Consider the following 22,268-nt stretch of genomic DNA (forward strand, 5'->3'; position numbering starts at 1 on the left):
CAGCTCTTTTATCTCCTCGGATGTCCATCCTATCTAATTTATGACTACTAAGCTGACCTTTCTGTTATCCTTTATTAGAACAGAACATTCCAGACGTAGGCAGAGCTCTCGGAGCAAGGTACCTCTCCGTCTCTGCTACCCTGCAACATTAATGTTGCATTCCTCAGAGCGAGGGTCTGTAGCATTTTCCTCAGAGCAAGCATTTAAAATCCTCTCTCTGTTTCAAAAGCGCAAGTCAAAAATGCTTCCAGCTTTGTGGATCTGGATACATCCATGGTGAGGTATACTCTCCTTTCTCATTCTTGCTTCCCCCAAGTAAAACCCTGGCACGTGGTTCAAAAAAAAGTGATGTGAAACTTCCCCTAAACATTTCTTCCTGTTGTCTATTCCATCTGTATTTTTACATTAATATCTGCAGCCTGGTTCTGATGGGAAGTGGATGAAATAAATCCCTGATACCTGCAATGTCCTATGGACTCTACAGGAATAGCATATGGCACCATTGTTGTTCTGCAGAATATCAAAAGTACTTTGTCAACATTGCTTCCTCAGAAACAGCATTGCAAGGTGCCTCAGCAGCAAGGGAGCTGTTTTTGGGATGCTAGCATGAGCACTCTTCTGTGCAGTAGATGTTTTTCCTTCTTTTTTTCCCTGCAAATTTTCATTTTTCTCTCTGCTGACAGTAGTGCTTATAATGAGGTCTTCAAATAAATTCTACTACAAAATCCCAAATTGGTAAGCCAAACCAGCTCAATAAAACCAGTGAGGCAAACAATAAACTCTAACACAGGGACTGTGGTGACTTGGCATTGCTTTTGGCTAAACAAGGCATACTACTATCATTGTATGATGACCTTCATGGTATTTTTCAACAGATTGTGGGCAGCTCACAGTATTTCAAAACCCTAATACTTTTAAGTCATCTATCTTAAGCTCACTTCTGTTGCAAGGAACAAGCTTCTTTCCTTGTAAAGGTAAACAGTTTGTAATTAATTTATTAAAACTATCCCCATCAACAATTCCAAAAGCTATTAGTGTTAAATATTGAAACTAATTTTTAAGAGCCTAAAGGGGGTATTTTCAATTTAATGGCAATATAAATACCACATGACATGATGGCTGCTTTCATTAGTTTGTTTCAGGTCTACTGCCTGTAATGAAATGTAATTAAATTGATTTGGGTACTTAAAGGTACAGTATATAGCAATGTCTTGTAGAGAAGAAAGCTAACTCAAGAGCAAAGTGTGTGAGACTTAATTTAAGAAACCAATTTACCAGTAAAATGTGATCTAGGAGAGGAAGAGTAAGACAAAAGGATCTGACAAACTGGAAAGAAATTCAATGCAATTCTGTCACAGTCTGGGTGCATTTGTTAACCAGCAGTAATTATTAACAGGTGGCAACTGCACACTACAGGAGGACAGAGAATAACCAGAGTACAGAAATACCATTATACATCCTTATCACCTCTTCCAAGGTATCTTCTACTGGGCATTTGTCTATATTTTGACTATAATGAATATATCTATTATCCCTCAATTATACTTGATAAAGTCCAAATGTTAAAGCTTGATTAGCAGTGACATGTTTCTGATGGTATCTTCTTGGGAAAGCTGCATGGATTAAATTTGGGATAGGAGCTGAATGATCAATGTAGGAAACAAAAGTGATATTGTAGTCTTACTGATTATCTTTTACTGGGCTTAAGGAATGAACAGGTTCTTTGTCTTCTCGCTCAAGTTTAAGTAATTTTGAAAATAAATAATTTGCATCAGGACCATGGGAAAGTAATTATTTTGTCAGGGTGACTAAACTTATTGTGCCAAACACCTATTGCATATGTCTTATGAAAATATAATTTGTTTTTATTTTATTTTCTTGGTATGCTTTTTGATTTTAAAATGTAGTGGGGAAAAAAAGCCAACCAATTTTCTATTGTGTTTGCAAAAATTTCAAATTTTCAGAACTCTCTGGTAGCTGAGTTTTTGATTTGAGGAGATGATTTGTGGAGGTGGATGGTATCAGACATACCATTTTCTCACTTGTAGTACAATAACATTTTGAGAGCGGAATTAAATTAAGCCCTGATGGGAACTGACACCAAGTTGACCCAAGAGGGAACTGGCGCTCCTGCCTGAAGAATTCACAGATGACAGAGGAGTGAGGTGGCCAAGGAATGGGAGGTGGAGGCAGGGATGGTGCGGTGCCTAGCCTCACGGCATCCACTCAAAGAGAAACGCCACATCATAGGCACACGCAAAAATGAAAACAAGCCCTACACTCTGACTGATTATGCTGATCAGCTGCTTAGAAGACACTGACTTGAAAAGCACAGAGTGGTCTAGAAAAGCTGTATGATGTATGATATCCGCATGCACATTAGTATCTTTCTATGTTAAAGAGCGCAATCTGCCCTGACTCCTGGCCACAGGTGTCCTAACATTGTCACAAAGAGAGCAACTTCTTGCAAACAGAAAAATCCTACTAAAGAGAAAAAATAAAAATGATGCACCAAATCCAATAACAAAACAGCTAAACCCTGAAAAATTATAGAAAACGCTGTGTCCTGCCTCCCTCGAGTTTACAACCACTCCAGTATGCAACCTCTTGCTTCAGGTCTGAACCTCTTGTGACCTGATTTAACAGATATTTTACAGATGACTTGAAGCACACAGGACCAAACTTGCTTTGTCATCCTACTTCCTTAGCTGTAAGCCAGCTTTTTACTAGTTCCAGGATTTTAATTGCAGTAATAACTGTTCCGGTTATAAGCTGTAGAAATGTGCAGTTTTGATAGGCAACCTCTTGCAGGAATCAGTAATTAGACCCGCCATGATGTTAGAAGTAGGTGATATGGCAACAAGGCACAGTGCCTGTAAGTTTGTAACACAGGATCTATTCACTTCCAAACTCAGACAGGCACTGCCCTGAGTTGCTGCTGTTGCTTCCTTCACAAGCTAAAGCACTGCTGTCAGGTTAAATGAAACATTCTGACTTGTATGCACCAGTGTGACACTGTCTGGAATAAAAGATAAATCTGATGTGAATTAAGTCAAGGCTCATCAGACTTATACAAGTCTGGGCAATTCTTCACTGGGAATTTGTTGTCACGACACTAATAAGACATAGCAGAAATTAGAACTGGATCAAATAATCTACATACATTGGCATATGAGAATTATGTGTGTGACTTGACTGTAGTGAGGAATCTAAAATGGTCACAAGGTTGGGGTGGTCCATGTACATATCTCATGAAGCTCTTAAATGGGATTTTGAAATAATGCAGATTAAATGTTCATCAACAACCACCGTTACTTATCATTAGGCTTTACAACCTGGGATCATATAATGTTCTTTTAATACAAGAGGAAGAATAAATACATCTCACAGTGCTTCTCAACAGAGGTAGCAAGCCTGATTTCTCTCCCCGTGCCCTCTCCCATGGCAGCAGAGGCTAACCAACCCCAACCAACACACCTGAACAGTGAGTGTGCATCACCGAAGTAGGTGACAAAGAAATGTCAGCTGCTGAAGGAGAGATGGAGAGACAGCTGTTCTCTAAAAAAGCCCATGCCTTTGTAGTTGAAGCATGTTTACTTGGGAAGAGTGGTTTCAACTAAATTCTTATGGTTTCAAAAAACTCTAGGAACACTCTTGAAAGACAAACCAATTAGTTTTAGATAAACTATCTAATTTAAAAACAAAGATGTTCCTTCATTTTTTCTTTGAATTTACAGAGCCAAGTCTGATTATCAGTAAATGATTCCTGAAAGGACTGTTCTTGCTGAATTTGCTTGTGTTGTTTCCACAAAAACTCAAAACCAGAAAAGAATTCCTGAGCATTGATCTGCTTTATGATGTATTATGAATAAATGTTATTTTACTGCCATCAGTTATCCTAAAATACTAAGCCGTACACTGACATTTTTACTCCTAGAATTTTATCTTTTGCTTCCAAAGTGGTGAGATAAGTTGTTCCAGAGAGGAGTAGGGATTGAGACTGGAAGATCCTGACATTCTCCCAGCTTACACATCAGCAGTTGCTTTTTGGGTTAAACCCTTCATTCTGGAGTTATTTCAGTGGCTTCAAAAGGGCTGCTGACTTCATTTTTTCTGTTTTCTCTCCTTTCCCAAAGAGTTATGAGCCAGGCCCTCAAAATTAACGGACATGAAGATACGAATCACTGAAGCTCATCTTAATTTGAGGATTTTAGTATTTGTGCTTATAGTTTCATTTTCACAGCTTATGAAAGCCAGAAGATTATTTAAAACATAGAAATTCTTCAAGTTTGGGAGATTTAAAAGTATTATAATGATTTGTATAAAAGAGTTGCTCACAGTTACGACTACTTAGCTGAGGTGGTTAAAGGAAAATACAGTTTGCTTCCAATGCCTTTTCATGATGATGATGAAGCCTGTTTACTGGTTAAAGCTTACATTGGGAGTACGACACCTGCTGCTGTGTGAGCTGGGACGAAGGCCACTCACTCCTCCCTTGCACAAACTGAGGGGAGAGGACCAAGACCCCACTGAGAGCACCATGGGAACAGTGCCATCACTTGAGCCAAAGCAAAGAGTCACAGTGGCAGGGCCAGACCGGGAAAGACCAAGCCAGGCTGGTGGCAGAGCTGCCACTGAAGCAGCCAGCTCTCCCAGGGGCCGTCAGCCCCTGCCCCAGTGCCTGATGCTGGGGGCTGCCAGGTTGTTCCCCAGCTGGCAGAGCTGTGTGATACACACACAGTGCCTCAGTCTCCTTTCTTGTGCACTAGGCTTGACCTCAGCACTTCTTTTTACCCTGAATCTCAATGTACAAATGGCTTTTACTTATAAGTGACCGTTTCTGCATCCCAGACACGGCAGAAGTTCAATTGCTTAAGATGCTGAAAGACAAATACATATTGAAATACGTATTTAGGGCAGCATGAGGCTTAAAGAAGGGCTCCTAGTCAGACAATCATTAACCGAGCAAAACTGTCTGGCACTGGCTGAGGATTATTAAGTTTTCTGTAGGCTCTTTGAAGTGACATTTTCAAAATCGGTGGTTAAACTCATTTTTTTGAAATGAGACATATACCTCCCAGCCTCCATCTCAGCTTCTCTGAAAGCAAAGCCATTATTCTCCTACTGTCAGTGTTCCACCTCAAAATAATCTACAATATTTTCTCACCCTGTTTTTCTCTTGACATTGCAGTGTAGGGGGTATTATATTCTTCTGAGAGTATCACCTAATTTTTTTTCTTTTAAAATACCATAAATGGCCTTGGCCAGTTTTCTCTTTTTCAAATACTATTTTGGTGTGCATTGTTATCATCTTCTAATCACAGAACTTGTACCATAATTTTATATCTCATCCCTTGATTTTAGCTATGGAGACACATGATAAGGGAGAGATAATGCTAATTACTTGACAAATCTATTCCAGTGAGAAACAGCTAAGTAACTACCCCCAGTTGTTTTGTAAAGTCTTGGATGTTTCAGGCAATTAGTGAGGCATTGCTTTACCTATCCATAATTAATTATTGATTTCCTGTTGTGCAAATTGTAAAGATGACACGAACTAATCTGATGAATAAAAAAGCTATAAGAAAAGGGAATCGTATGTGAGGCAAAGCATGAAGGACAAGACTTCAGATACAGCAGAGTTCATTATTCATTTTGCTGAGGTTATATGCAGCTAAATAATAAAACTCTCAAAACACTGCAATAAAATGTAATAAATTCATTTTTCAAAGCATCACTCTGCCTCTTATACAGAAATAAAATTGTTTTAATATATTTTAGAGGAAATGAAGGCAGTATTTGGCCCTTCAGATAGAATTTCTGTTCTATTTTCCCCTGCATAAGGTATATAACTCTAATTTAAATTGTTAGATTCATAAAAGAACTATTTCTGCTTGTATCTTGTGTGTACAAAAAAACCTTTCCTGCAAGAAAATGTTTACAATAATTTTTGATTCATATTGTCATTTTCATTCCAGTAATGCAATTTCACCTATCTTAACAGGTTTATAACCTAGAAATGCAAACTTTATCTCTTGGTCACAACATTTCAGGAGTAAGACAAATACTACTTTATGTTCAGGGTCAGTTTCTTAAGTCTACCATCCTTCGAAAGACTAGAAAGTAATCAACACCTCTTACTCTTTTAATGCATTAAACCAAAAAATCAATGAAATACAACTCTTCTATCATACCTGTGAACATAAAATAAAAAAAAAAAATTATCAGAATAAAATTTGCACCACTGTCTCTTATGGCAAAGAATATGGTAGGACTAATGACACTGACCATGATCAAGAGCCATTAGGACTTTGTGCTTCCCAAAGAGCGAAAACAGGGGATCATTTTATTGAAATGTGGAGCTGCGTGACAAACAAGGAATCAGCACCTCTTTGGAAAAATAACTAGATAAACTCCTGCTGTCCTTGGTTTTAGGTCAAAAGTTTGTGCATAAATACACTTAAACTAGAGAGTTAGAGATCCAAGTTACTATCGCTAAGCTGTATGAGTTTTAAGGATATGCTGCTTTGAACACGTAGTTTACCAACACATATAGATGTTAATAATAAGAAACACACATTATTGTTTCACTGGTATACCTTTAAGAGTTTTTGATTCACTAAGTCAGAGCTTTAGCATTGTTAACTCAAACAGGAACTCACTATTGGACCAAAGCCTAGAACTCTCAATTTAAGCGATCCACAACTTTCTCAGAAAGCACTTTATAAAATTAAAAGTCACAAAACCAATTCAGAGATTGCCAGTGAAACTTCTCATTTCTACTTTTTGCAGGAAGAAGTAGCTATAGCTCTTTTATCAAGACAAGCTGCAGCAGCTAGGAAAGGAAGTAAAAGAAACTCAGAACAAAGCACACACACTACAAAAGAGACTCCTATCAAAATATAAGTTTTCTTTCTTAAAGTCTGAAATGGCAGACATATTCAGGACATTTTTGAATTCTGCTAGCAGTTTTAGGAGAGAAGAGGGAAGAAATGAGAAGGACTTCCTAGCACTTGTTACCCCACCCATTATTAGATCATGTAGAACATCAAAGTAGGATATAGATGCAGCAGCTTAATATTTCATTGACCTTTGATTGAATTTACATGTACTGGCCACATTAAACAAACACATTTAACCTCCTTATAGAACCCAGAAGAATGAGGATGATGATCACGTAAGTACAGCAACACAGTGAAGCATTAGCAAAAGGTGCCCAGTGTTATGCACCAGAGCATCACATCTAGACTCTTTACCTCTGAAACAGAAATATGCCATCATTTGCCATAGTAACTAATTTGATTTCCCTCCCCTCTGTGCTAAGTGCATATGCTATCACAACAAGTAAAAGTTCTATTGATCTGATTCATTTGCATAACTATAAGCAGCCATCCAACGCCATCCAACATTCCTGTTCAAGTCTGCTGAAAGAAACTGAGTTTCTCATGCATACTCTTTACTACACACCTACTTTTATCTGAACCTTTACTTGAACCTAGATATGCAAACATCAAGCATACAAGTTAATTAAATGTGATATTTTGTTAGGAATGGTAGAAATCATGTTCCTTGAATGAATTTTGGAGAAAAATGACATAAATTAAAAATAGTTTCTCCTGGTGTGTATCTTTACAAAACTCCTGAAAGTCTTTAGAAGGACTTCTGGATTCTTTTCAGTATTGTACATATGAAGCCGGCTAAACTTTCTTTGCCACTAATTAATGTTTATATTTGTTTAAAAATATTTAATACATTATTTAAGTGGTCTAAAAATGTTGCCAGTCCCAAAAGACATGCAGTTAATTTTCTTAGGTCTCTATTTTGTATTCAAGTATTAAAATTCAATCTTATTCTGAGGGACCATATTTTTGAAAAAAAAATCTGTATGTGTGACCTTCCACTTATTCATAACCTTCTAGATTCTGGATGCCTACTCGTAGTTCTACCCTAAGGATATTTCAGAAACTTCAGTTATACAATTCCCTTCAGAAAGAAGGCTTTAAGTTAAAGATACTGACTCCTGGGCTGCATTTTAAATTTTCTTTTCTTCAGAGAACTTCAAAGGGTGGAGTACTTTAGAGACAGACTTTACACAAGTATGAGATTAAATTTCTGTCTTCTGAATCTGTACTTAGTAACCTTAAAATGGACTTGAGTTTTCAAGTGAACAATACCTTGTCATTCCCTCATACCATTAGACTCAGTATCAGTGCTGAGGATGATTTAGCGCCACATATGTAGGGCTCATCCTAGAGAATTGTTTGGCAATTATTTGTTTAGCACCTCTTGAGTCTTGTAGGTTTTGGATGAGAATGGCACCAGTTTCCGTGCACTTTTTACTAATTATCTGGAAGAATTACTGCTAAATTTGGTTGCTGAATTACTGCTCACTACAATGCTAAATGCTAAAGGGAAGTACTATCATGCCTTTAAGGCCCTCAAGGGAAAAGCAACAATCAAGCATAGCTGCAGATACTTTCTAAGCTCATAACTCAAACCATTAAGGTTTATTCCTTTAGACATTCCCAAGCTCTCTTTGTTCCAAGACAGAATTACAGAGTCATAGAATCTCCTGAGTTGGAAATGATCCATAAGGATCCTCAAGTCTAACTCTTAGCCCTGCACAGGATCATCCCCAAGAATCACACCATGTGCTTGAGAGCTTTGTCCAAAAGCTTCTTGAAATCTGTCAGGCTTGGTGCTGTAACCACTTTCCTGGGGAGCTGTTCCAGTGCCCAGCCACCCTCTGGGTGAAGAACCTTTCCATAATATCCATCCTATAGGTATTGCAGACATCATACTTAAAGGCAGTGTTTTCTATGTTTACACTGTGTTGCGATTAAGCTTTACATCCACACCCCCCCATTTGTGCATACATGTACATGTATGTACATATAGATATTTACCAGCAAACATACAAATATGTTGTCCAACAGACATAGAAGTATTTGCTTAAAAAAAAAAAGCCATTAGTTTGTCTTTAATTGTGCTTAGTCATCATACATGATTTTTGGTAATCATTCAGTAAAAGAGCCTGCACCAAATAGTACAAGTAAGGGCAGGTCTGGCTTCAGCTACACAGAACTGTTTTCATGAAAATACTATAATCCGTATTAAATCTTCAGTTCAGCCCAGACTATCTTAGATTACTGCTAATATTTTAAATATCATAATAAACGCAGATGTTTCAGAAAGAAACACATAAATACTGAAACATAACTAAAGGAATGTTAGGTTATACTGAGAGTTAATAAATCCTTGTTGAGACCATGGCAAAGAATTTAACTATGTAAAATGCAAAATGATTAAAATAATTGATGCTTATTAATATACAGTAAACTATGAAGTCCAGGAGGATTAAACATTTGAGAACATCTCCCTGTAACAATTGATGTAGAAATGCATGTTTTGATACTCCTCCATATGTTGTTATTGTTATATATCTAAGAACATTAATTTTTGGATTGCAAAAGATTTTCTACTCTCTTTAGGCCATGTGAAATACATTTTTAAAAAAGTAATCACATAATGACGATCTTCTATCTTTCTAGTATTGTCTTATACTGTCAATAAACTGCAAGCCGGAAGGAACTACAAAAAATATTACTTGATATGATGGATAAGCTAAGAAAATCAGAACATGTTCTACTTTACAGCATAAGTGAAACGATAATTATTGACATTAAAATAAAATCAAAACAACATTCAGTTTGACTAAGCATTTTGTAATATTTTCGTACTTTTTTTCTAAATTGTTCTTCTTAAAAAAGTAGCCAAATTATTTTGAATGATAGCACAGCTAGGTGAAAACACTTAATATGTGTGTGTTATGCCAAATGATGACAATCTGTCTCTCTCTTTTCCAAAATTCAAGAATGGTTTATACACCAGTCTTTCCCTGTGTGAATACTCCTGAACACTTCTGCATATGCCAAAGTTTACCTGTATATCTCAGTTAAATTTATTTGCACAATTTCCTCTTTGGCCTTCGTGATTTTGCTCATGATACGGACATTCCTATTGTATAGACAAACAGGGTGTTATTTAAAGAGGCAATTGGCAATCAAAAAGCTACAAATGTTAAAATTTACTCAACAAAGTTTTGAATGATTCTTAAAAAAACAATCCCTGAGAAGGCTTATGCAATCAAAAGAGGAAGTAAGTTAAATGGTAAGTTTACATATACAGTGATGCTACCTAGTGCTAATTATGTGGGGAAAAAAAGATGTAAAACAAAAAACAAAATTCCAGACTATTGTATCATTCCTCACAGAAGAGATTTTGTGTCTATAAGAAAGAATGTGAAAAGATGATCATGTTACACTTTGGTCTGCAGCTACTATTGTTATTTCCTGCAGAGTACAAAATAAACCTTTGCTTTAATGAAGAAATACTTTGCATTTGCGTGTGCACTGGCAGAGGCAAACCTGTCTTACTTGAACACTGGAAACTAATATACAGCATAAAATGTAGAATTAAGAATAATTCAGCGCACACACAAAAATATCAGTAGTTCCAACTTTTTTTCCATTACTGAAACCAATGATGATTTCATGATTCACTATTTCACAAGACTGCCATTTGATAAAAAGCCACATTTAAAATGCTCAATTAAAGGTGTTCTTAAGAAAGAAAACAAGAAAGTATACATTTGCAGACTATAACTTTTTGCTATATTGGTTATAGAACCCCTATCTTCTAAAATTATTCAGATGATGCTTTAAAAAAAGCTTGAATATGTTAATTCCACAGAAAATGTCCACATTTTCTTTTTTAAAAATCAATTTAGGAATTTGCTTAATTCCTACTTAAAAAAAGAAATTAATGTCATGTATCAGATGATGAAATGCTGGCTCTTTTGAGTATTGTATTCCTGTTAGCTAAAGATTAAAAGGATTTACCCTAACCTTGAAAGATATTTATGTCTAGGGTATTTAAGTGACATCTTTAGTAATGCCTTCTCTCTTTCAGACAAACTTAGCGCAAAAAAACAAAAAACTGAAAGAAATAGCATAATTACTTTGTCCTGTGTGGCCAGCAAAAACATGTAAACTCCAATTGTCTCTAAATATTTTATCAGAAATAATACACACGTATATATATATGACTTACATAAAAAATATATATGTCTGTATATATGTGTAATAATACATATGTGTGTATATATATATACACACACGTATATAAAGGTTTCTCCATGGACTTACTTGGATGCTATGCATATGTAGAAGGTATTTTGTTTTTGCAATAATGCCGCAAAGTAATATTTTAATATGAAAAAAATATTAGGAGTAAAAAAAAGAATACACTTGGTTAAGGAAATGGAATTTTAGTACCTCAAATTAAAGACTGCCTCTAACAAAAAAAGCCCAGTCCTGCTAATTCTCATCAACTATAATTCTGTCTGAAGGAAATCTTTGTTGTCCCTATTAACAGAGATTTTGAAAATTGGCATTTTAAAAATTTAAGTGACTCCTGAACACACTGATTTTTATGTAAATATACCAGTTTACCTGGGTTCCCCTTACTGAAATATGCAGCTATTGCTTTTTTCTTAAGAGATACCATTGCATCAGAAAACAAAGCGATGTGCTTGATAAATTTAATCTGCTATTGCAACACAGTGCTTATCAATAGCTGCCTTTCAGTTTGAAAGGTTAAGACAATCAAAAAAGAGATCACAGAAATGCTAGCATGATTGTCAGGGAACTGAATGTTTTCCTCAGAGAGAGCAAATCTCTGCACACCTTCCTCCTGTGGTTGAAATGAACAGGAATACTCTCTTAAGTGAAGAGAGACGCTTTCCATCTAGAATCTACAGGGTTCGGTGAATTAAATTGTTTAACTTAAAATCATATTCTCCAGGAAGGTTTTTTTACTTTTGATTCAAATGTCTCCTGTAGAGCTCTTTTGAGTACAAATCTCAGTATGCAGTAAACATAACAATTCAAGAGTGGTCAGCTGACAGCCAGAATACCTGGGTTGGGGAATAGATTCTGGTTTCTTGGCTCTGGGAGAGAGTATGCTGAGCGTGCCATGACCCAGAGTCGTGGGTTGGTGAAAATCCTCTGTCATCAGTCACACTGAAGCTTGGGGACGCCCACTGCCATAAATCAATCAATCAGTCAATCATTTATTAATCAGGTACTTACATTTTCATAGTTAATATAAAAATGGGCTCTAAACAATGCCTTCTCTATAATGATACTCCATCTTTATATTACAGTGGGGTCTTTATCTTAAATTAATTCATCCTTTTTCTAGGAGAGTGACATATTAATCTGAAAAAGTCCTTGCCAATTGTGCAGAAATAAATTAGGCCCCGCTGAAAGATCAGCACTGCAAAATATGTATGTTCATGAAAAGTCTGAGCACATGAATAGTTCCTTCAAGTCAAGCCACTTTTTGAGGAACTATTATGTTCTGGAGTTAGAATTTAGTTTCTTAATATAGGGTTTAAGTTCTGCACAGACTTCTTCACTAGATAAATTTAACCTAAAACAGCTTCTTTTGGGGGATGTCTGACTAATGATAATCTTACCACAAGAAAATCCAAATGATGTGTCCCAAGTCTACATGATAGCATATTGTAATTAACATTTTTAAAGGGTGACTATGTATATTTTACTTAAGAGAGGACTTTAGACTCTAAAACTCCTTGACTAGGGTTTTGAAGTTTAATACTTGCAATCTTCATGGAACATTTAGCCACGAAGGACCTTCTCATAGAATCATCATTTTATTATTCTGAAAGTCATGAAATGCGAGCCCTCTTCTATATCCACATGGGCCTTAACTCCTTCTAAGGCTTTGGACAATTCTACGTGTCTTTTCCAACCAATGACAAACAAGGCCATCTTCAGAGTGACTACTCTGACTTCATTAAATGCCTATCACAATACTATCCCTGTTGTAAATGGCACAGTACATGCTAAAGGCCTGTAACAGCCTCCCTGGTTTCAAACACTGGGTGGTATTTTTATTCATACAGCAGGTGAATAGGACAAACATTTCTAATATTCCATGCAGAACAGAAACCTACGAGGGGGAAAAAATAATTTCTACAAATTCATCATGACCTCTACTTATATACTGGAAGAAAGAGTAAGTTTAAACATGATAGAATGTAAACTTTTTGTTGGAGCCTAAGTGGTCAGGCAAAGAAAACCAATTAATAGAAAACATATTCTTCCTGACACTTCCTCCAGCTCTTTAATATTATGCTCATTTAATGTTAATTGAATCTTGTGTTTAGGTAATAATTTTTCTTTCATGTTACCCTCATTCAGCACAACCCTTTTGCTCAAATTTCCTCATGTAATTTAACAAGCTATCTGTGTTTAAGAGGAGTTGGTTATATTCTTGAATACCGAGAGAAGAGTTTACCTGCTAATGGAAATCTGCTCTCTTATAGTCACATCTGTATTTTCGAAGATGTCTCCAAATTTTCAACTAACTAATACCCTAGAGACTGGTGAGGGCCAGTGATCCTGACTTGGAAATAGGTATCTTTAAAGAACCACTATAGCAGCTCCTTTCACATTGCTTAGGTGGCTAAACATAAACGGGACAGGACCTCTCTTTGCAGACTTCAAACAGCACTTATTTCTCCTGTTTACCATTCAGGTTACCAAGATTCTTGAAGAAGAGGGGTGTACCAGCAGTTTGAAGCACAGGGACAAGCTGTGGGATAGCTCCTGTACGTGGTCTTTAATAAGAGTTGAGCCGTTACCTCAACTATGGGACTATGGACCATGTGACCACTAAGCATGTTTCAAAGTCAGATTTTAAGTATTTCAGAATAAACTCACGTAAACAGAGGCAGAAAAATGATAATTTATGAAAAAATGTCTTGCTTGCAGAAAGCAAAGAAGTTTAAAATTATTACATTGTCTTTGGGAGACAGTATTTAATCTACTGATGAAAAACTGTGATGATCACCCCTTTTTTACAGAATCACAGAATCAATCAGGTTGAAAAAGACCTCTGAGATCATTGAGTCCAACCCATGACCCAACACTACCTCATCTACTAGACCATGGCACTAAGTGCCACATCCAGTCTCTTCTTAAATAGCTCCAGAGGTGTTGACTCCACCATCTCCCTGGGCAGCCCATTCCAATGCTTGATCACTCTCTCTGTAAAGAACTTCTTTATAATGTCTAACCTAAACCTCTCCTGGCACAGCTTAAGACTGTGCCCTCTTGTCCTACTGCTGGTTGCCTGGGAGAAGAGACTGAGACCTACCTGGCTACAACCTCCTTTCAGGTAGTTGTAGAGAGTCATGAGGTCTCCCCTGAGCATCCTCTCCTCCAGGCTGAACAAGCCCAGCTCCCTCAGCCTCTCCTCATAAGACTTGTGCTCCACCACCACCACAGTAAAGAATGTTATTCCAACATCTGATTTAAACCTACTCTCTTTCAATTTGTAACCACGTCCCTTTGTCCTGTCACTACATGCTCTAGCAAATAGTCTTCCTCCATCTTTCTTCTAGACTTCCTTCAGAACTGGAAGGTCTGAAACTCTTTTACAAGAAACATATCCCTAGCTTAACCTGGCTTACTAGATTTAATTTTCTGTGTCTCCCATCTCAATGACTTGTGGAATAATTTTGTATATTTCAGGATAAAAAAGACAGATAGGATGCTAAAATTTTGTGTTGTCAAAAGATACTGTTTGTATTGGCCAGATACCCTACGATCTTGAGACAGCGTATGTTGCTTGATTTGGTTGATGAGAGTAACTAAATTCTTGCAGTTGTTGCTGCAGTTTTTGTCTGTAAAGAGCCTAGAGAAACAGCAGATGTCTGTCAGACACTGAGCAGCAGAATGAAATTTGTGTGCACAACTATTTTTCTTAAGCTGGAACCTTGAAATCTGCTAAATGTGGGCTATTTTTTATGCAACAGTTGACTTTGACAGTGTCCTCAGAGGCTGCTTCATTTAGGTTTCACTACATAGGTGCATCACTGCTAATAGCCTTGGTTAAAGCTAAGATCTTGCTCAGTCATGATGGGATTGGATCTGGCAGGAACCACTGCACATACCCTGCTTAGGGCAGCCCTGCTACTGGCAGCAGGTGGGGGACCAGTTTCTGACTTCTGCATTTCTCTCCACTCCACAGCCAGAAGTTTAGCGGGGAGTGCTGCAAATGGGAAATTGGTGCCTATGCACTTCTTGGCTTTTGGTCCTTCACAGGTGTGGCAGGTCATTAGGCATTCACACCAACCTCCAACTCTGGATTTCTGTCAGTGCAGTTTATCTTCTAACAGCTATGGGATGTTTCCTGCAATGTTGAGCAAAATTAGAAAAGTGAAAGAGGTTTTAATGTTTTTGCTGATCCAGTCATATTTGGATTAAATATAATGACTGCTACTTTATCAGCAGTAAACATATATTGCCTTCATTTGCCGTTAATACAAAGAAAAATACTTCTTTTTACCTCTTCTTACTGCACTGTGAATGTGTAGCTCTAAAATATACGACAATTCAAACTATTTGGTTACACCGTTTCTCAAACAGAAGAAAAGTGCTGCTGCTTTCACTTAAATATGATGTGATACCTGTAATTTCCTTGTATTACTACACAAAATTGTGTCTCTGTTGGCCAATTCTTTGAAAGCAATTGTATAGATACTTCAGTACATAGGAGGAAATTGCTGATGGTTATGCAATAGGATTTACCTGCACTTCAAAAAAGGCCGGGCATGTGCAAGATACTGCGAAGTGCTGATCTTATTACACTGTACATTCACTCATTTTTACTGCCACATATATTTTAATGGGACAAGATAAAGATTATGTTGACCCAGTATCTTTATATTACATAACTAGATGACTATTAGTATAATGCAAACTCTTCTAATTTTCCTATCATAAAAACATTTCCATTGCTTTCCAAACAGCGGTGAAACTCAGACAGCCAGCATGAGTCAGCCTACTACAGGCAAATTTAATAACTATTATGACTTTATAAAGAATATTGTATGTATTTTAATAAACAGGAGTATTTTAAATTAACTATCTGAACATTTTGATTAAAAGAAACCATATTTATACAAGGCTTAGCAGCATATATATTGGCATGTAATGAGTATACAAATATGTAGCAGAGACTGACCTTCATTTTAAGATTCTGTGAAGCCTATAGGAATTAGCCAATACAGAGATCAATAAAATGCTTCCTGAGAATATTAACAATCTGTCTGCTATGAGTGTCCTGGAAGCTACCTCTAAGGCTAGCTTGTCCTATTTGCCATACCACAAGCATATACTTGTGGCCACAGAAAATGTTTTTAAGCATGCTAGGTACTTAGTACCTAAGCATGCTTAGTATGGAAGTACATTACCAGGCATTCAAGCTGCAGCCAACAGAATGTCCTCTAGCTGGCAGTATACTCAGAAGCCATACAGCATATTACCTCATGCATGGAGCAACCCCTTTTCCATCACAGCATATATATATACAGACAGAAGGTTGGAAATGAGCCAGATATTGTAAGAACCTCTAAGAGATCATGGTGCAATACAGTTCAGCCTCTACAGTGCAGCCACCCACATGCATAGAAGTCAGGCTATGCACAATTCCAGTGTGTTACTGCCTTGCATCAAGAAAAGCCTATTCTAGCTCATGTTTGTTCCCAACTCTTAAGAGGACAGTTGAGTACCAGCTTGTTAGTTGGAATGTCTTCACATATGGTATCCCTAGGGCTGTTAAGGATGACTGAAAATACTGGAAGTGAACAATGGGAGACACTCAATAATCATCTTCCTCACTCCTCAGACTTGACACAAGCAGGGCTGAGGCATGCAAAAGAACAGCATTTCAAACAGAAGGTCAGCTTCTGCCAGTTTGAGATTCAGTGCATACATTTCATGTAACTAAGTTATTTTCTCGTGCAGAATACGTACAACACAGACTACACCACTGTGAACCCTCCCTACTTCACCATTGTTATGCCTCAGCCTTAACTAGGACCAGAACTTTTCTCCCACAAGAAGTCTTAGCTCTCTTTGATGAGATTACAAATACAAAAATCGATAAGACAAGATGTGAAATTCCAAGCAAGAAGACATTGGAGAACAAAATCTGCAGGCTGACACTCACATGGAATGCAATTAAGTTTGGAAATATATACCAAGAATTACTTTAAATGTTGTCATTTACTAAGTAGACAGTTATGTTTAAAAAGCTATATAGGATGTTGTTCCACAGTATTGTATTACCCTATTGCAATTCATTTTTAAGAGGTTAGCAGGCCTGTGGAAATGGCATTGTACTATGGACTTCACAGACTGTTTGAAAACCAAGTATATAAGGCTACTGTCTGACAGCTGATCAGAAGTGAAGCTACCAGGTTTCAGCCCAGCTCCACACATAACTGCTCCCTAAGCACCACTCCTTCAGATACTCTTGTTTGCAATCTCATGAGGAAATTTGGGAGCTGAAGGGCTGGAAATCTAGTAATCTCCTCAGAACAGGGTTGGGAGGTGTAAGAAGGACTGGCCCAGTAGTAGAGCTTGTATAGACAGGTTTGTTCTATAAGCAGCAGATTTCACTCTCCAGGGCTGCCAGATCCAGCAATTTTTCTATGAATTTATTTTAAAATCAAATTCACACCCCATTTTTACCACCACACATATTCTCAAAGGGCATTTCTATGTTAAAAGTAGAAATGAAGGAAAAACTAATAGCTCCAAGTATCTGAAACTTTTAACTCCAAGTGAATTTCCAGTCACATAAACAAATGTTTTGGTCTAAAGTCTCTCAGCCCCCAAATTTGGGTAACAGTACGAAAGATGATAAAACCAGAAAATACCAAGCCTTACCTTCTTGTAGAGACTTCTCAGGTCTCTGTACTGCCACATACTATTGAGGACCTGAGATGCTGCTTTCACCACTTTAGGCGAATGCCTGTTACACACATATATTAAAAAGGGAGAGAGAAAGAAAGAGTGAGAAAGAGACTGTTAAATACAAGACACCATTCATCCCAATTTTCAAATGCATTGCTATAGATTTAAACCCATAATTAAAGTGTGTTTCAAGTATACCATAAGATCTTTGGTTGGCATCTTGGAGACCAATGTGTTTTTAAGCAAGGGCAATATATATTTTTCTATAGTACTAATCATTCAGTGAGGAGCAAAACATGTGCAACTCAGTAAATACAGAGATTCATGCTGAATGCATGGTAAGAGGAATGGGAGGTAGCAATTGCCAAAATTGTTGAGAACCCAACTGGCATTATATACATCTAAGATGTCCTGGCCACAACTTTTGGCATAAAGGACAAGGAGTTAGAACTAGAGTTTGTTTCTCTGTAAGGTTCCAAACTTCAGCTCTTGACAGTGTGCTCAACTCATTAAGTTCCTCTAAGCAGTGGCCAAAAGAAACACTCTAGTTGGGTGATGAGCACTGGATTTCAAGTGCAGAGCCAAGATGTAGAAATAGAACTAATAGTAAAAAGTCATGATAAATTTCATTAGGAATTCAAATGAGGATTTGGATGTTGCTCACATCATTACCCTTTAATGAAGGCAATACAATGTCATGTTGAAAAGCATATAACTTCACATGGGCTTTCTCTTCTGATAGGTTTTGAAAGAAGATCTAAACTATTGTTACAGTCGGTTGGAGTCATATATTGCTCTTGAAATGGGTAATTAAAAAAACCTAAAAAAAAATATATATCAGACAATATTCATCTCAGTGAAGAAAGGTCAAAGAGGAACGTACCAGGAAGATAATCCAGCCCACTGAGATAACCCAGCACACTGTACTAGACCAAAAAGATGTAAAACACTAGAAAACCTTGCAAAGGCCAAAGTCCAGAATGAGGATTGATAGAGTTTGGGCCAGTCATTGAGGTGATTTGTGTTTTACTCAAAAGAGGCACGTAGATTGCAAAACCAAAGAGAAATCAGAAAAACAGCAGCATAAGTTACTGCTTTGGGCAGAAGTCTTCTCAGGGGTCACACTTTGGTCCATTCTGTGAATTCTGAGAAGGATCACTGGTAGGTTGACAGTCAAACTGGTAAAGCAACGTTCATGACACAACTGATTCAATTAACTTATACAGTATTTTCCTAGTAATTTATTTGGTGCGTTTTTCCCCACTTTTATTCCACTTTTCACCCAGAGTACAGCAGTAGGTGGGTAATTGGTGAATAAACAGGACTTTGATAAACCCTTCCAAGCATAATTCTTTTTATTATACTTCCAGCTGTACTGGTAGCATGGAGTAACGAGGAAAATAACTGTGCCAACCACCACATGAGTACTGAGGAGAGAAAGGAACTATGCAAAGCTGATATGGGCTTGGCCAACATGACCTTATGAACATAAGTTTTTTTGTGTGGTCATACAGGGAAAGCATTCCAGCCCTGGGCATATTTCAAAGGCTAGTGGGGCCAGCCCCACACTCCTGGCACTGATATGTACCAAGGCGCATGGCCAGTCTAGTATCCTGCACTTGTAGAACCACGGGCTTTATACTGGACAAGACAATTTCATACTGAAGTGTTTTACTGCATTAAAGTGAGCATGCCAGAATTTTATCCAACAACCAGCAATTCTGATTTTTAAACAATCAATTACAGGTAAGAAACCAAACCAAACCAAACCAACAGCACATAGTACTAACATTTTTGAAAGTTAAAAAATTGAACTTTTACTTAAGATGGGCATTTATAGCACTGCATGTTGACAGGCTTTCTTTTCTAGAACTATGTAACCTGTAACAATTATAACACGTGACTGCAACTCAAAGTACTTGAGAGGAAGGATACATATCATGATTTGGAAGGGCATTTTGGAATTACTCAACATTACCTGGGCTAAATATATTCATTAGAAATAGATGCATTTCTCCTCACAGTTATGAGGAGTATTTAGACAAGGAATTATACCTTTGGATCCTCCTAAAACTGCCCATGATACTTTGAAAATTTCAAACTCAACAGGTATTAATAATCTCTATCAGATAATGAACAGGTAGATAAATGCATTATTCTGAGGAAAGACACATTCGGCTTAAGTGAAATGGATATGAACCTACTTGCAATATCAGTAAAATTGATCTAGAAAATATAAATATAAATTTAAATAGATTTAATAATAACAAAATGCAATTGTAAATAAATTGGTAGAGCATGGGGAGTTTCCACAATGGGAATCACATACTTGGTCATGCTACTACTTTTTACCCCTTATAATTAGAATGTAAGAATGTTTCAATAATGAATTTGGTATGAAAGGAAAAGGGTGACAATAGAGGAAAAGAAATGTGATTAAATTATATTGGCAATGCTCCAATCACATAGGCGAGCATAAGTTCTCATACCAAATGTAGGGTGCATAAATCTTTCCTTCGGGTTGTGCCTGGCTTTGTGGGGCTCTTTTAGAGCTCTGATGCTGCAGTAGGCTGTGTGATGACAGCTTCAAGCAGGTGGACTGATGGGTTTTGTACACTACAGTGAAGGCTTTTTGTTTTCAAACTGCCATAGTCCCATTGCACTATACTTCAGCAGGTTGACAAATATGAGAACCAGGCTATCTGTTTTAGGCAAAAGAAGGATAAAGAGTGAACTCTTCATGAAGAGTGTGTACATAGGCAAACAGACAAGATGAAACCATAGCTGTTCTGAAAATGTCACAGTTGTGTGCAAGATTTTTTTTGCCTCACAAAGCAGCCTAATGCTCTCTTGGAAACAAGTAGTTAGGAAAATCCATGGATCTGTTTTTCTACTGTGCCCCGCCTTACCAGCAAACTGGTGGCAGGGAAAAGGCTGCTGTGAAGAGGGATAGTGACTTTACATTCTTCACTCCTAGAGCAAGAGGAGCAGTCACCCCTTCTGCAGGGTACAATCCAACTACTCTTGTCCCTAATGATCTTCTGGAATTGCTCAGAGGTAGTGGTTACTGTAGATAATTACTCTTCCTTAAAATGCACATGGAGTGCACTCCCCACACTATTGATGGTATGTCAAAAACAAACCAAAGCAGAGGGAGACTTTTAGTAGTGGCATTGTCTGTTTCTTGTCACCTTTCACACTGAGCATATGACTTCTGGTAAAACTAAAGAATTCAACTCACGATTGCACAGAGAAGGCAAACACATTCAGGACTAGTAATAACTACTGGAGAGGTTAAAAAGGTGCGAGGTGATTTGCAAAACATACTTGTCTCCTTTACTCTTAGATATGCCAACCAGTTTCTCAATGCCGCCTGCGTCTCGTAAGGCCTTGGCATTCTCCATGTTTTTAGTGATGACTTCATGTAGAGTGCAGCAAATGGCAGTAACGGTGTCATCAGACATGGCCTTGCTTGCTGAGCTGTTGCTGTTGTTAGCGCCTGGCAGTCGGTGGACCAGATCCCTCATGGCATACTTGCCTTTGTTGAAAGAAAATGAAGGGAGAATTCAGAAGATACAGCAATAAAGGGTGATGGAGAAGAAGTACAGGGAAAACACGCAAGACTATTAGCACCATTTGCAGCATTGCATGTAATCTAATTGGATACTAATATTACTTTGGAGTAAACCACATTTATAGGATTGCATGTTCAAGCATTTCACACATTATGGACTCTGATACTTCCATGCTGCATCAGTTGGAGACTTCGGATATGGCTATATCATGCCCTTAAGAGAATGAAACTATGATAGTAAGGGTAAGTATATGTATAAAGATAACCTGAATAACACAGTTTACCAAATTTGGCAAGTCCTCATCTCCCACCAAACAACTCACAACTTGTTACTATAAATTAAATGTGCATCAATTGTTAAAACCTCAAGAGTAAATGCAAATCCAACGACGTTGTTATTTGTGAAAAAATCTTCTCTGAAGGACCAGTTTAAGGTTAATTCTATGCTACATGCAGTAATTTAACTGGATTTATTAGTGTTTCTTAGACTATATTGTTCAGCGAGGACACCACCTTTTCCACACATCCTTAGTTGTACTGACCAGAAAGGTACTGACATCTATTTTAGTCTGGTATTTAGTAAGGAGTTACTTAAGAAAACACTAACCTCCAGAACCTAAAAACTCCTAAAATGAAAGGAATTTTTAAAATGGTCACATTGAACATTTCATGAAAAAGAAATTCTGTCAATTATATTTGGACTCGATATTACAGGTCTTTTCCAACCTAGATGAGTCTAAGATTGTTATAATTTTTTCATGTTTCAATGAACAGATTTTTTTTTTTGCAAAATTTCCCCTGAAAGTCATGCAGTACTTGTGAAAATAATACAAAATCAG

The 22,268-nt window shown here is 37.3% G+C and overlaps 1 protein-coding gene across 12 annotated transcripts in view; it reads right to left on the minus strand.

The window, feature by feature from the left end:
- CTNND2 (catenin delta 2) overlaps positions 1-22,268 on the minus strand; it is a 645,784-nt gene that overhangs the window by 20,004 nt on the left and 603,512 nt on the right. For 7 of the 12 annotated variants that reach the window (XM_027681446.1, XM_027681437.1, XM_027681490.1 and 4 more), the window contains 3 exons: positions 21,183-21,393; positions 17,829-17,913; positions 11,978-12,103 (listed from right to left, as the gene is read on the minus strand). In XM_027681446.1, coding sequence (XP_027537247.1) covers positions 11,978-12,103; positions 17,829-17,913; positions 21,183-21,393 — 422 coding nt within the window. Of the gene's footprint in view, positions 1-11,977; positions 12,104-15,050; positions 15,286-17,828; positions 17,914-21,182; positions 21,394-22,268 lie in introns of those variants that run through there. The other 5 variants (XM_027681495.1, XM_027681470.1, XM_027681462.1 and 2 more) reach the window with 2 other exon arrangements.

This window comes from Neopelma chrysocephalum, unplaced genomic scaffold, assembly GCF_003984885.1.
Source record: "Neopelma chrysocephalum unplaced genomic scaffold, ASM398488v2 Primary Assembly neopelma1_22b, whole genome shotgun sequence".
Taxonomy (NCBI): domain Eukaryota; kingdom Metazoa; phylum Chordata; class Aves; order Passeriformes; family Pipridae; genus Neopelma; species Neopelma chrysocephalum.